At 40.6% G+C, this 12,587-nt stretch overlaps 1 protein-coding gene across 11 annotated transcripts in view; it reads left to right on the top strand.

Annotated features, from left to right (window-relative positions):
• The window catches only part of LOC134212682 (AF4/FMR2 family member lilli), a 319,987-nt gene extending 308,376 nt beyond the window's left edge, over window positions 1-11,611 (top strand). For 10 of the 11 annotated variants that reach the window (XM_062690748.1, XM_062690745.1, XM_062690740.1 and 7 more), the window contains 6 exons: window positions 381-841; window positions 1,009-1,089; window positions 1,157-1,331; window positions 1,410-1,508; window positions 1,581-1,686; window positions 1,755-11,611. In XM_062690748.1, coding sequence (XP_062546732.1) covers window positions 381-841; window positions 1,009-1,089; window positions 1,157-1,331; window positions 1,410-1,508; window positions 1,581-1,686; window positions 1,755-1,864 — 1,032 coding nt within the window. In that variant the 3' untranslated portion in view covers window positions 1,865-11,611. The remainder of the gene's footprint in view (window positions 1-380; window positions 842-1,008; window positions 1,090-1,156; window positions 1,332-1,409; window positions 1,509-1,580; window positions 1,687-1,754) is intronic. The other variant, XM_062690747.1, reaches the window with a different exon arrangement.
• Window positions 11,612-12,587: the final 976 nt, after the last annotated feature.

The raw sequence follows: 12,587 nt of genomic DNA, 5'->3' as shown, positions 1-12,587 counted from the left end.
ACAAACCCGCGAACTGGTGCGCACGTACAAACGAAGGGCAAGCTACTTTAGGAATATTTTGCTTCGGCAAGATTGTCAATGCTTGCAGTATCCGCATCGAAACCGCGGGTTTCGTCACGCGGAAAGATATTCCCCTTCGAACGCCAATCGAAACAAATGACTTGCATTTCAATTGTTCGCTTCTTTCCGTATTGTGTTTTCCTCTGATTCCACAATCGTATACCAATCGACAGAAACGAAAACATGCCCGGTATGATCCTATAATCTTTGTAAGCAAACTGTTGGAGCCCACGTAGAAGTCACTGAATGATGATTTAAACTCAAGCAACCCCAGTCAATGCGAAACTTCCTTTATTCTAAGTTATTTTCTTACCCCTCAGACTGACGCCTTTGACCAAATGCCTCCAACCAATCACGACCGGTTAGAGGCGGACCAACAACAACAACCACCTAACCATCTGCCTCCTGCCGTTGCTGTCACAACCGCCACCACAGTTCACGTTCCATCTAAACCCGCCGCCGTCGGCGATTCCGGAGACCCGGTGGGCAGTGGATCGGTGGGTACCATACCGCCGCCGGCGCCGGTGATCAAGAAAATCTATGTATCGTACTTTGAACGTTCCAACGATGACGAGCTGGAGGTTCGGGACCAAAATCGGTACCTCTCGGAGGCGAAACGGCTGAAGCATGCCGCGGACCGGGAAGGGGACCACCTGGCGCAAGCCATGCTCTACCTGGAAGCGGTGCTGTTCTTTCTGCTGACCGGCGACACGATGGAACGGGACCCGATTACCGAGAAGGCTGCCTTCACCATGTACAAGGATACGCTCAGTTTGATCAAGTAAGTGCTGGTGCGAATTTCGGGTTCCATATTAGCTGAAAAAATATCAGCATGCGATATAATGGTTCTTATTGTGAGTATTTATTATATTTACAGGTGTCCCTTGAAAGTCTTAAGTTCGAATCAAAACTCGAAACTAGATTAATTTTTTTTCTCTTCCAATTCAGGTACATCTCGTCGAAGTTTCGTAGCCAGCAGCAACATCCGACAGTACAGGGCAACATCCATAGTAAAGTGGCGATTTTAAGGTTGGTATCCACCTAATCGACAATGATTCCGGAACCGTATGTTTCATGACACGATCCCAAATTACAGTTTGCGGTGCCAATCGTTGATCTATCTTAAATTGTACAAAATCCGTCGGCACGACTTCAAGGACGTCCAGCGTACAATCACGGAGTACAACCAGAAACCGAACCAACCGGTTTCGGCCGATATCGTCAACGGGAACACCCCCTCGCCACTGTCGCCCACGTCGGTAGGTTCACAGGTTAGTTTCGCTTGGTCGAAAGGTAGCAAGGGTTACGATGTTCTAAAATGTTTCTTCTTATCTTGCACTACGTTGCAGAGCTCCGGTTACTGCTCAGGTCAAACTGGTCAAACGGGTCCCATTCCGGGTTCATCCATCAGCTCTTCCCCCTCGCCGTGCTTGCTTATGCCGGTGCAGGTAAGTCACTAAAAGAATCTAGTAGCGATGTACTTACTTACTTAATTTTTTCTACTTTTCCATTCACCACAGGTACACATGGCATATCAAAAGCAAGCAACTCTGTTCAGCCATCTGTTCAACTGCCAGGACCTTTGGGAACAGGCGGATAATCTGGTGATACGGGGGAACCACACAGGTGCGTACCTTCACCGAGATTCAATCAAACAATTCCGTTCTGAATCTCTGCTTCGACATATTTTTCAGATTTCTTTATCGATCTGGACCACGATAACGGACCGATGACCCTACACAGTTCGCTGTACAACGTGGTCAAGTATGTCCAGGCTGGTATCCAGAAGCTCCGACGAATGTAATTCGTCTGTAGGTAAAAGTCTGAGCAAGCACGCGGAAAAGCCAATCAACAACAGTTAGCCGGTACTGCTCCCGATTCAGTGCAGTTGGGGCTCATCCTATCGCGTTAGAAAACTTGCGCGCAAAATCCAAAGGACTGAAACAAACAAACAAACAAACCAACCAATCATCACGTTCTAGTTGGAAGGAGTTAGAACTCGTTTAGAGCGGACGCGGGCGCCGCCGTCGTCAGTGACTGACAATAAAATCGTATCCCCTGGTGGTGTGGATCTCGATATCATCTCGTTGAGACCCTAGGACCACCGGGGGAAGGGAAATGGTTGTTTCCGGACAGGACGAAAGTCGCAACATTTTTTTTAAGTTGTTTGCAACGGAAGAAGCTGTGATTTGAATAGAGAACGATAGTGAATTGGAAGCAGAGTCAGGAGAGTATGAACGAACGAATTATTGGTGATTGAGGTGGGATAATTTTAGTGTTTAGTAGCTAGCCAGCAGGACCATTGGACAGAGATTTCTTTTTTTTTTGTTATGGGGAAGGGGGTCGGGGCGTTGAGTATGCGCTAGCTTTAATATTGTTTGAAGATAAGGGCAACATGAAATCTAGGTTTTGTTCGACAGTTATTTGTTTTACGGAACGCGGTGCTGTTCAAGTTTATTAGCCTGTTGAATAGGGTTTACCGATGAAGTTATCTACCTTTCAAGCAGCATGACTCATTTGGACAGCCTAAGTTTTCCTATCATTACCTTTTTTATTCTAACTTCTTATTATACGTACTTTTCATTTATTACATTTGACATTTCCAAAATTCAAAAGTTCAATGTTGTTATTATTAGATTTCTTTCCGAAATTAGTGCTGTCCAATGAGCAGCTCGAAGTTGTACCCGTCCTGCTCGTTCTTTTTTGTCAACAAATGGGCATGAGCAGGACAGGAAGAAACTTCGAGCTACTTCAAGCTCTCATTGGACAGCACTATTGTGTGTAGGCATGCGAGGTAATGACCATGAAAATTTTTCGATTCTACCTAAACGAAAAAAGATGAAGCGGGTTTTTTTAATTGATCGCTTTGGGTTGCAAAGTTCGTTCAAAAGCGTATCTCTGAAGAATCTTGATTTGAAAGCTATTTTTTAAATTAGTGTTTAAAAAAATATCACGTGGTCTCGGAAAAAAAAATTGTAGAGTCGCCAATTAAATGACATGTTTATATGTGCCATGTAATGCACGGCACTCACTGGCATAACAGTCCCATTTGACTTTTCGTCACTTTTGAGTAAATCCAATTAATTTTTAATGTAGGCACTTCCAAAAATTATAATAAAAATTGCATTTTTTATGTCTATGTGTGAAACAAAAACAAGATCTAAATGATGTTTAATAATATTTTTTTTAAGGTTCAAATGTTTAAATTACCGTCATCTAGTCATTTACGAGAAAGACAGCCACGTGCTCATACCACCCCCCAGTAACAAAACCACCCACCGAGGAGAAAAAACAATTTCCAGCTGGATGGGGGAAGTATTTTTGTTTCAAAACTACATCATCCAATAGCGAAGACATAATTATATCCGGTGGATGCTTCATTTGGTTGTATTTCGCTTAAGTTTTCAAAAAAACTGCATTTTGCAACATTTTATTTCAAGAGGGGAAATCGACGATTTACTCTCACGCACTCTAAAATGTAAGAGAGCGTATGAGGTATGAGCACGTGGCTGTCTTTTTCTTAAATGACTAGATGACGGTAATTTGAGCCTTAAAGCTTGTTAAGTCTCAGTATGCGAAAACAACGTGGGACTGATATGCAAATGGGGGCAGTTGTAGCAGAAAATCGTACCTACTCCACATGCAATAGGAGAATTGTTTTAGAATTATCTCAAGCACAATTGATGTATTGGAATTCAAAGCTGAATACAGCAGCTAGTTTGGTTTATACAGTGGAGCCGAGTCCGTAGAGGGAAGATTTTATGCTTCAAGTCGTCCCCGAAATCCGGGAGAAGGTAAAGCTGACGATGGCCATTGGTTGTTTTGGACAGTTGCCGGAGCCGATGAATGGTGCTTCCGAGGGGTTAATTTTGAATAGTTGTTAATATTGAACGAAGGCGGTTGAATTCGAGCTGGCTCACTCTTCACGTTGAACTTTTTTCTCTTTTCTAAAAATGCTGCTCGCTTGGAGCATTTATTAGCGGTGGCCTCATGCTTTGCAATTGACGCACTTGACGTCGATCTGCTGCATGTCAGGATTTTTTGCGATGATAAACCAGAGGCACTTCTCGGTGTGATGATCCTCGCCGCACTTGGTACATCAAGGAGACAGATAGCAATTTCTGGTGCCGTGTCCGAAGTTGCAGCAGTTCATGCACTGCGTCACGTCTCTGTGCTTTGGACGGTACCGTTGCCACTCAACAACAGTATGGTCGATGACATTCACATTCTTCAGTTCCCCGAACGAGATAGAACCGTGCTTCAAATGGACCAAATAGAGTTGGTCGCGGTATTTTCGTGTCTTGTCCTGTCTTGCGATCTTGTAAACCCCGGTGGGAAGCAGACCACTGTCCACCAGTAATTTTGCAGTTCCTCGACAGGAAGATCGTTGAGAGCACGTAGACGACCTTTAACGGCTTGTCGCTGGGGATGTCGTAAGTAAAATATTCGTTCTTGTTTTGCTTCAACAAGTCCAGCAGCCTACAATGCTGGGGTTTAGAATCGGCCTTCAGCTTTATTCCATCCGATTCATCCGAACATAGTTTGATGGTGCATTTTAGAGTGCCACTCGCAATGCGATCAAGCAGCAAGGAGCACAGATTGGCGAGCACTTCTCTTTCTGCTCAGGCAGATTTTCGTGATGTTGCAGACTTTGGTTCTTCTTCTGCTTCTTGCCAGTGGAACACCAGCGCAAGGATGTTATCAAAATGTATTGTATGGTGGACTTTTAGTGCGAAGGTTTTTCTACAACTCTTCTTAACAGGTCGATGTTCGAAATCCACTATTAAAGGAGTTAAGGTGCTAGTTGCTGTACTCATACTAAATGATAACAAAATATGCAATCATTTAGTCTAAGTTACTGCTGCTAGCGATATAGCTCCCTTATTAGTGAAATTCAAACAACGAACTGTTAGGCATGGTTGTAGATAAACCTTTGCACTAGAAGTCCACCATACAATACATTATGAAATTTAGCCTCTGGAATGAGTTATTGTCAAACTACTAAATGATCGAAGGCAGATTACTAAATGATCGATAACATCCTTGCACCAGCGTCGTTGTCCTGCAGGGAGGAATAGATGTTGTTTCTAAGCACCTTTATCCTCGCACCTTTGCTCGCTGTTGAATTGGCTGCCGTATCACCCAACACGGGATCTCCAGTAGCCTTGCGAGCAAAGGCGTAGGATTGCCAATCCGGAGATGGCGAGTTCGATTCTAGGTCCGGTCTAGGATGTTTTCGGGTTGGAAACTTTCTCGATACCCTGGGCATAGTGTATCCTTTGTACTTGCCACACAAGATACATACTCATGCAATGGCGGGCATAGAAAAGCTTTCAATTAATAACTGAGGAAATACTAATACTAATAGAAAGTTGAAAAGCAGGCCAAGTTCCAGTTGGAATGTAGAGCCATTTAAGAAGAAGAAGAAGAAGAAGAAGAAGAAGAAGATCACCCATAACGGGATCCAACACAACAGTCGCCAACGCGAACTGAACTTTTCACGAATACGAACGAAGCCGAATTGAAAATACAAAAGAGAACCGCAAAACGACCGATGGGATCAGAAGTCGGGCTGAAACTAAAAGGGAGAATCTTGAAAGGCAGACTTTCTTGTACAAAAGACGGATTATATCATAAGGCCTAATTACAAAAGGCGGAATTTCAAAAGATAGAATTTTATATTTTTACACACACGTCTGTTTGAGGTAAAAGAGGGTATATTTTATTCTTTGAAAGCTCGCACTTCCCCTTTCTAAGTTGAAGGAGGATATGGTTACTTCTTTTAAAGCACGCTCCTCCGTATATTTGTCTACTTTCTATCTATTGGAATCTCATCTCATAACTGAAACACTAGCAGACTCTCAGCTTAGTAGAGGAGGAAGAGGCAAGATCGCCACCCGGGACAAGATGAGCACCCCTTAATTTGACCGTTATTATTCCTTTTTCTCTCTAAATTGACAGAAAAAAATATTTTAAAAAGAAAATGAATCTGAAATGCACATAAATTTGCAAAAGTTTTTGAAAATTTGGATTTTCTTATAAGAAATCAGCATCAGCAAAATACTAAAACTCTTTTGCACAACCTACAATAATGATTTACTATGCGCTGAATCTGTTGAGTAACGTACATTATCAAATTTACTGACTTTTTAAACTTATTTCTGTTATTCAGTGTGATTTTGATGGTATAATGAAAAATAATAACTTATCGATCCAAAAAACAGTTTTATTTTTTTAATATGATCAATGCGTATTAAAAGCTATTACTTCTTGTTAATATTGATGGTCTAATACATTTCAGTTGGAAAAAATGATTTTTATAAGGGTGCTTATCTTGCCCCGTAGCATATTTAAACCAATCAAAAACAGGGTTTTAGTTAAGTCACATTTATCGGGATTACCTTTTTTTTTAAATTCGCCTTCAAGTCTAGATCTTAGATAGGAGGCAACAAAAGACAACTGTCGTATTATAATAAAGAAAAGCTTAACCTTCTGTCTGTGCTAAAAAAACTTCTTACGTTGTCTGTGCTCTGGGGTCATATTGACCCCAAATTGAAATCATTATAACTTTGTTATTGTTTGGCCAATTTCGGATTTTTTAAGCAGTTCCGAAAGATAATTTAATCATCTTTCAGGACGTTTCCTAAGATTGGTCATAGGTAGGCGGGAACCTCGCGGGGAGGGGTTTTCGTGAAAAAGGTTAATTGATATTTTGTGCTTATTCTACTTATACATATTTGAAAAACCTACTCAATGCATCTTTTCAAAAAGGTAATGCAAGAAGGCGTGTGCTTTGACATGAGGCATTGATTAGTTCAGAACTTGGCCGCTAGGTGGTGGTATATGTGAAATCATTATCTTAGACTAACTCAAGATATTCAGGTATATGGAATTTTCTACATTTTAAATAAAAATATGTCTTTAGATGAACTTATCTGGACTGTCTTATGACGGAGAAAATAATTAGGAATTTAAAACTAGGCGGCGCTAGTGTGCTTACAATATTCTTGCATGTGTGAAATATTGCTCTAGCTTGAGATCCTTTGTACCTACACCTCTACACCTAGTAGACTCAACTTTTCTTCTTTCTGTCTTGTCTCTGGTTACACGCGTAGATTCAAAGGCATTAACCACAGTACCGTGTTTTGCAAAAACACCGCTCCGCGAGGTTCCTGCTCACCTATGGCCAATCTTAGGTAATGTCCTGAAAGATGATTAAATTAGCAGCCCAAAAAATCAAAATTGGCCAAAGAATAAAAAGTTATAACGATTTCAATTTGGGGTCAATATGACCCCAGAGCAAAGACAAAAGGTTAATCTTAAATTAACAAAAAAAAACACGTTAATAAAGAAAAAAATATATAGAAAAGCATGCTTGCTGAGGTGGTATCAATTATCATCCTTAGGGTGCTCAATAAGCACTGCTCATCCTGCACCGTTCTACTCTATCCATTAAGCACTTTATAAAACCTACTTTTGACCCCGGAACCTAAAAGCTCGGGTTCGGAGGGAAACCGGCAGCAAACCCCAGACTGCTGGTCTAGAGCCAACGGCAGTCTTTGGGGTGGGTACTCAAGACCTCTTTTGGATTCCGGGTCTCAGGTCGTACGGACGCTGGGGATATTTCGGATCACGGGAACCTAAATTGGACGTAGTAGTCACGGTCAAACAGCGCTTTATTGGGCTACTCTGGCCCCTGCACGGGGCTATTGAAAGGGCGTCTTCTTGGAAGGGCCCGGTGTCGATGTAGCGATCACGATCGTCCGATTGAGGGGCGATGAAAACTGCACGGACAGGCGGATGCTTCGAAGAATGCTGCGGGAAGGAAGGTGCGAGGTAGGGCGATCTTGGTACAATGGCGACGTTGACCACGTTGGACTACGACGACGACGGTGACTTCAACAGCTGACGTGAACGACGGACCAGGTGGTGTCGGGAAACGAGATGGTGGTCCCCAAAGGACCGGCAGCGGTTATTGGAGCTTGGCAACCGCCACGTACTATGTGGCCACGATGGCATCTATGGGAAATAGAATGGCAGCCCAGTTGGAGATATAATGGTTCGAGGACGGCAAATCCAGCCGGCGGAGGTGGTGACTTTGGTTTTAGCGTTTGTAACAACGGAAGCGGTTCAGTAGGAAGGCTTTCGCCGGCTTCGATGATTAGAGTCCCAGCCCATGGATGTCTGTATCCGTTCGATACAACGCGGGATGATTTACCGAGCAACTATTCGTCGATGGCTCCACGACACGAATGCGGCTCTGAGCCTAAGGCTACGAATAACGATTTGGAACCCTTCTTAAACACACGGTTGGGGTTTCAACTTAAATTTAACTACCAGATCGCAAAAACGTGTCTACTGGATCCTTTCGAGTATAAGTGTTGCACTCCGTTTTCTTTAAAGAAGCGTCTCTATCCAGGAGTTAACACCAAATGCCCACTCACGCCGTTTTCCAGCTCTTTCCCGCCCAAAAACCATCAATCGATCCCAGTTTGGCCTCTCTTCTTCAGTTCAGTGGATCTCTTCGCCCACTCGGCACCCAGATTATATTTATCGCTCTGCTGCGCTACGCGCATATATCGACTGCCCCGTGCCCACGCGCGTCGATATGAAATGACCGTTGGAGCAAATCGAATGAACCTTCACAATTTTTGTCCCTATTTTCCGTGATCAAGGCTCTAAATCAATGAACAATTGTTACCCGCCGGTAACAACTTCCAGAGTTATTAAGTGTACTATTTCCATGCTTTCCCACCCAAAAACATCTCAGACCGTATAGAGATCAGTATGGTTATGGTATGTAAAGTGTAAAGTGATATGTCGCTGAGCTACGGAAGGTATCCTCCCCATTAAACAATAAGAAAGTATGCACCTGACCGATCAAAGGCCAAAGGATATCTTATTATAGAGAAAAGGAGAATCACGCAAGGCAGAATTGCATTGGGCTGTTTTAACTTAGGCGGACATTTCGAACCACCAGATCAAACGACCGGTCTAAGTTAAAACGGTCCAATGCAATTCTGCCTTTTGTGGTTCGGTCTTTCGTGTTTCTGCCTTTTTTATCGTTCCGCCTATCGCTCATTCTGCATTTCGTATTCCGCCTTTTGTGCTTTCCCTCATTCGTGCTTCCGTTTTTCTCAGGACACCCAGTTCTCCCAACAGCTGTCGCAACTTGTGGTTTATTCGCCTCCTCCACGTACCGTTCGTTATACTACCTACCTACTACCTCGATTTCGTTCCCACCGATACAAACTCGTGGTGGATGGCTAACATTGTCCTCTCATGAGCCTCTTCCTATCATGTGCTTCGTCTTCGACGTATTGATGACTAGTCCGATCCGCTTTGCTACCCTCTAACAGTCTGATGTAGGTTTCTTCCATCTTCTCAAAATTACGTGCCGTAATATCAATGTCGTCGACGAAACGAAATAGCACAATGCACCAAAAAAATTTGCAAGAGCTCACCTTTTGGGGAATAAAGGATACGTAATTGCTTTTCGACCTAATTCCGATGCTCCACATTAGTTGAGTGAATGAAAGGATTACTGCAGGGCGAATTTATACTTGCCAGATTTCTTTTTTTTATGACTAAATTGTGACAATATAAACATATAATGGTATCTTGAGGTATTATGTGAACAACAAAAGAAGACTTTTTCCAACCTGTTTTTGAGATTGCTAATTTATTGGATTTTGCTATCCAAGATCACATAATGCTCCAAGGGTAGAATGACTAACCTGTAGAGAAAAAACTATTGACTAGCACCACGTTCCGTATATCTTCAAATCGATAGAAAGCATTAGCGCCATTTATTTCGTTCGTTTTGAATGTCCACTCGTTTCAGTAAGTCAATTTTAGCTCATACAAATTTGATGACAAGCAACAAGAGAATAGAGAAGCACAATGAATGTAGCTTTCGAACTCACATCAAAGATTAGGTAAAATGAATAAAACAAATGAAATAAAAACTAGCGACTTGTTTAAATTATTTCCTTACTACTGTACGATGATGTTTCAACGCAGTTGAATTCCCATGCAAAGAAACGATCCTCATCGTCGTTAACTATCCAGTAGCGACGTGCTGTTGTTGAACTCTTTATTTATATAATTCAAGGAAAATTATTTCTGTTTTAGTTTTAGGTTATTTAATCTATTATTTTAATTTAAATCGGTGGTAACTTACAATTTAAGAAAGACTCAGTAGAGGAAACCATGCATGTAGCATAGCTGGATACTAAATCACACTAAATACTACTGGAAACTATTTAAGAGGCAATAATGCTCAAACCTTAAGACTAGATTGACCCAAAAGGTCCCTCTCGTTCGTTGCAATTTTCTCATTTTTTAGTTTTGCCATCTGTTACACTATTATTTTGGTGATTTCTATTTTTTATTTTTATGTTTGTCCATTCGGCTAGTTGAATTTTATCTTTGGATGTTTTCTTATGTTTTGCTTTCTAGACACAATTTAAATTTGTACCTTTATTTTAGAACTCCTATCCTCTGAAAACGGTTTCATATCATAAATTTAAAAAAATACTACTCAAGGATTACTCATTTCTTGAGTTGGGATATTCTCAACCTAGGCCAGAAAGCGATAGAGAACAGGAATAATGATATGTGAAATGCTAGAGATACCAGAGAAGCTTCTACAACACAAGTGATAGAGCGTGCAGCAAACAAATACCAAGAAGGGAAATTTAAACAGCAAAAATACAATATTTAAACATTTACACGAACACAAAAAGGCGAACAAAAATACATAAACACTAATAGAACGTAAGATTGCAAGAAAGTCAATGATTCGATTGTGGGCTTTTCACATCGAACCAAACACTCACACAACAGAATGTCTAAATAACGAACTAAAAACAGATGATCAACCATGATAAAACGAGAGAAGCAAATTTGTAAGTACCATTATAACAAAATAACACGAGAAGGTATGGAATACATTATATTCATACAACTTGGCTTTGAAAGTTCAAAACTATCAATTGCTACACAATTAATCCTAATGAACGAAACAAGCAGTACATAAAATGCTGAAAACCAGAATACTATTTATACACATTATAGGTTTTAGGTGCGATAGGTACTTCCCTGAATAACAACCAAACATAGAACACTATGCCTATATATAGTTGTAGTGCGAAACTAATGACGAATATCGGGCGAGGGGAATCGGAATCGCGGTAAACGAAGGTCCTAGCTATGAATCACACACACATCCGCACAAAGTGGACGAAATGTGATTGAATTGATGGTCACTGATCGGTTCTATTTGAGAGCACAGTCAAGCAAGATACCAGACGTGAGGGATGATCATAAAACCTTAGCGAAATACTAAAAGGGAACTACGTGAGAAAAACAAAATGCAATTTAGGGAAGGAATGATTAACTGAAAGGAGGTGGTAGAACAGAACAATTTGTACATAACTATATATACATTATTATATACTATTATTATTATTGCTATTATATTATTATTATTAAAATTATTACAATTATGTAGAAATTTTAGAATAAAATCAGATTGAAAAAATCCGTATATTATTTTGAGTTTTCCTTTTCTCGACCAAAACACATCCGAAAGAGAATTATCCGTTATAGGGGCAGTAGGGGCAATATGAACATACGGGGCAATATGAGCCACCCTCATTTTGAGCTTATTAACAAGTTTTATCATGTAAAAGTTATATGATCTTTAAGCGGATGCTCCACATATGCATCAACGTGAAAACCGCATTAAAATTCAATTCAACAATGAAAATACACTTGAAAATGTAAATTTTCGCTGCATAGGCAAAATTATTATAAGATTTGAAGTTTATAAATAAGGTTTTGACACAAAACTGATTAAAATACAGGTCAAAAATACACCACAATCAAAAGATATATTAAAATTGAATATTGTGCACACATGTTTGTATTGATACAAATCTGAATTTATCATAAAACTTTTTTTTCCCAAAACCGGTCTCTATGGGGCAATATGGGCATACCTGAACAGAGCAAGATATCAGGCCTTAAAATGCGAACAAGTTCAAATTTCAATAGTCAAATACAAGAGTATTATCATACATGTAAGATTCATGACGGAAAAATTACAACAGCGCATTACTGCGATTGAATCAGAAAAAATGACCATTGACCAATTGAAATGTGGCTGTTCAAACGGTGAAGAGTGACAAATCGATTCAGTCCGCTGTTGTGCGGTTTTTTAATTTTATTTGGTATGGAATACTCACAACTGTTGTAGGAATATCATATTCTTCCATATTACGATACTTTTTTCGCCTAAATAAAGGTTTTGGATGGGTGGCCCATACTGCCCCAAATGGTGGCTCATATTGCCCCGTATAGTCGGGAACACACATTGAAATCAATACATTTTCAAAAGTGCATTCCAACAATTTCCAAACGCATTTTTCGTCATTCATCGACGTAATATGAAAGGTAACATTCTCTAGTATAAGTCAACTACATTTAAACGATGTTTTTTTGAGTTTTTCGGCGCTTTTCGG

This window comes from Armigeres subalbatus, chromosome 2 (assembly GCF_024139115.2).
Source record: "Armigeres subalbatus isolate Guangzhou_Male chromosome 2, GZ_Asu_2, whole genome shotgun sequence".
Lineage (NCBI taxonomy): Eukaryota > Metazoa > Arthropoda > Insecta > Diptera > Culicidae > Armigeres > Armigeres subalbatus.
This window is presented reverse-complemented; position numbering and strand designations above follow the sequence as displayed.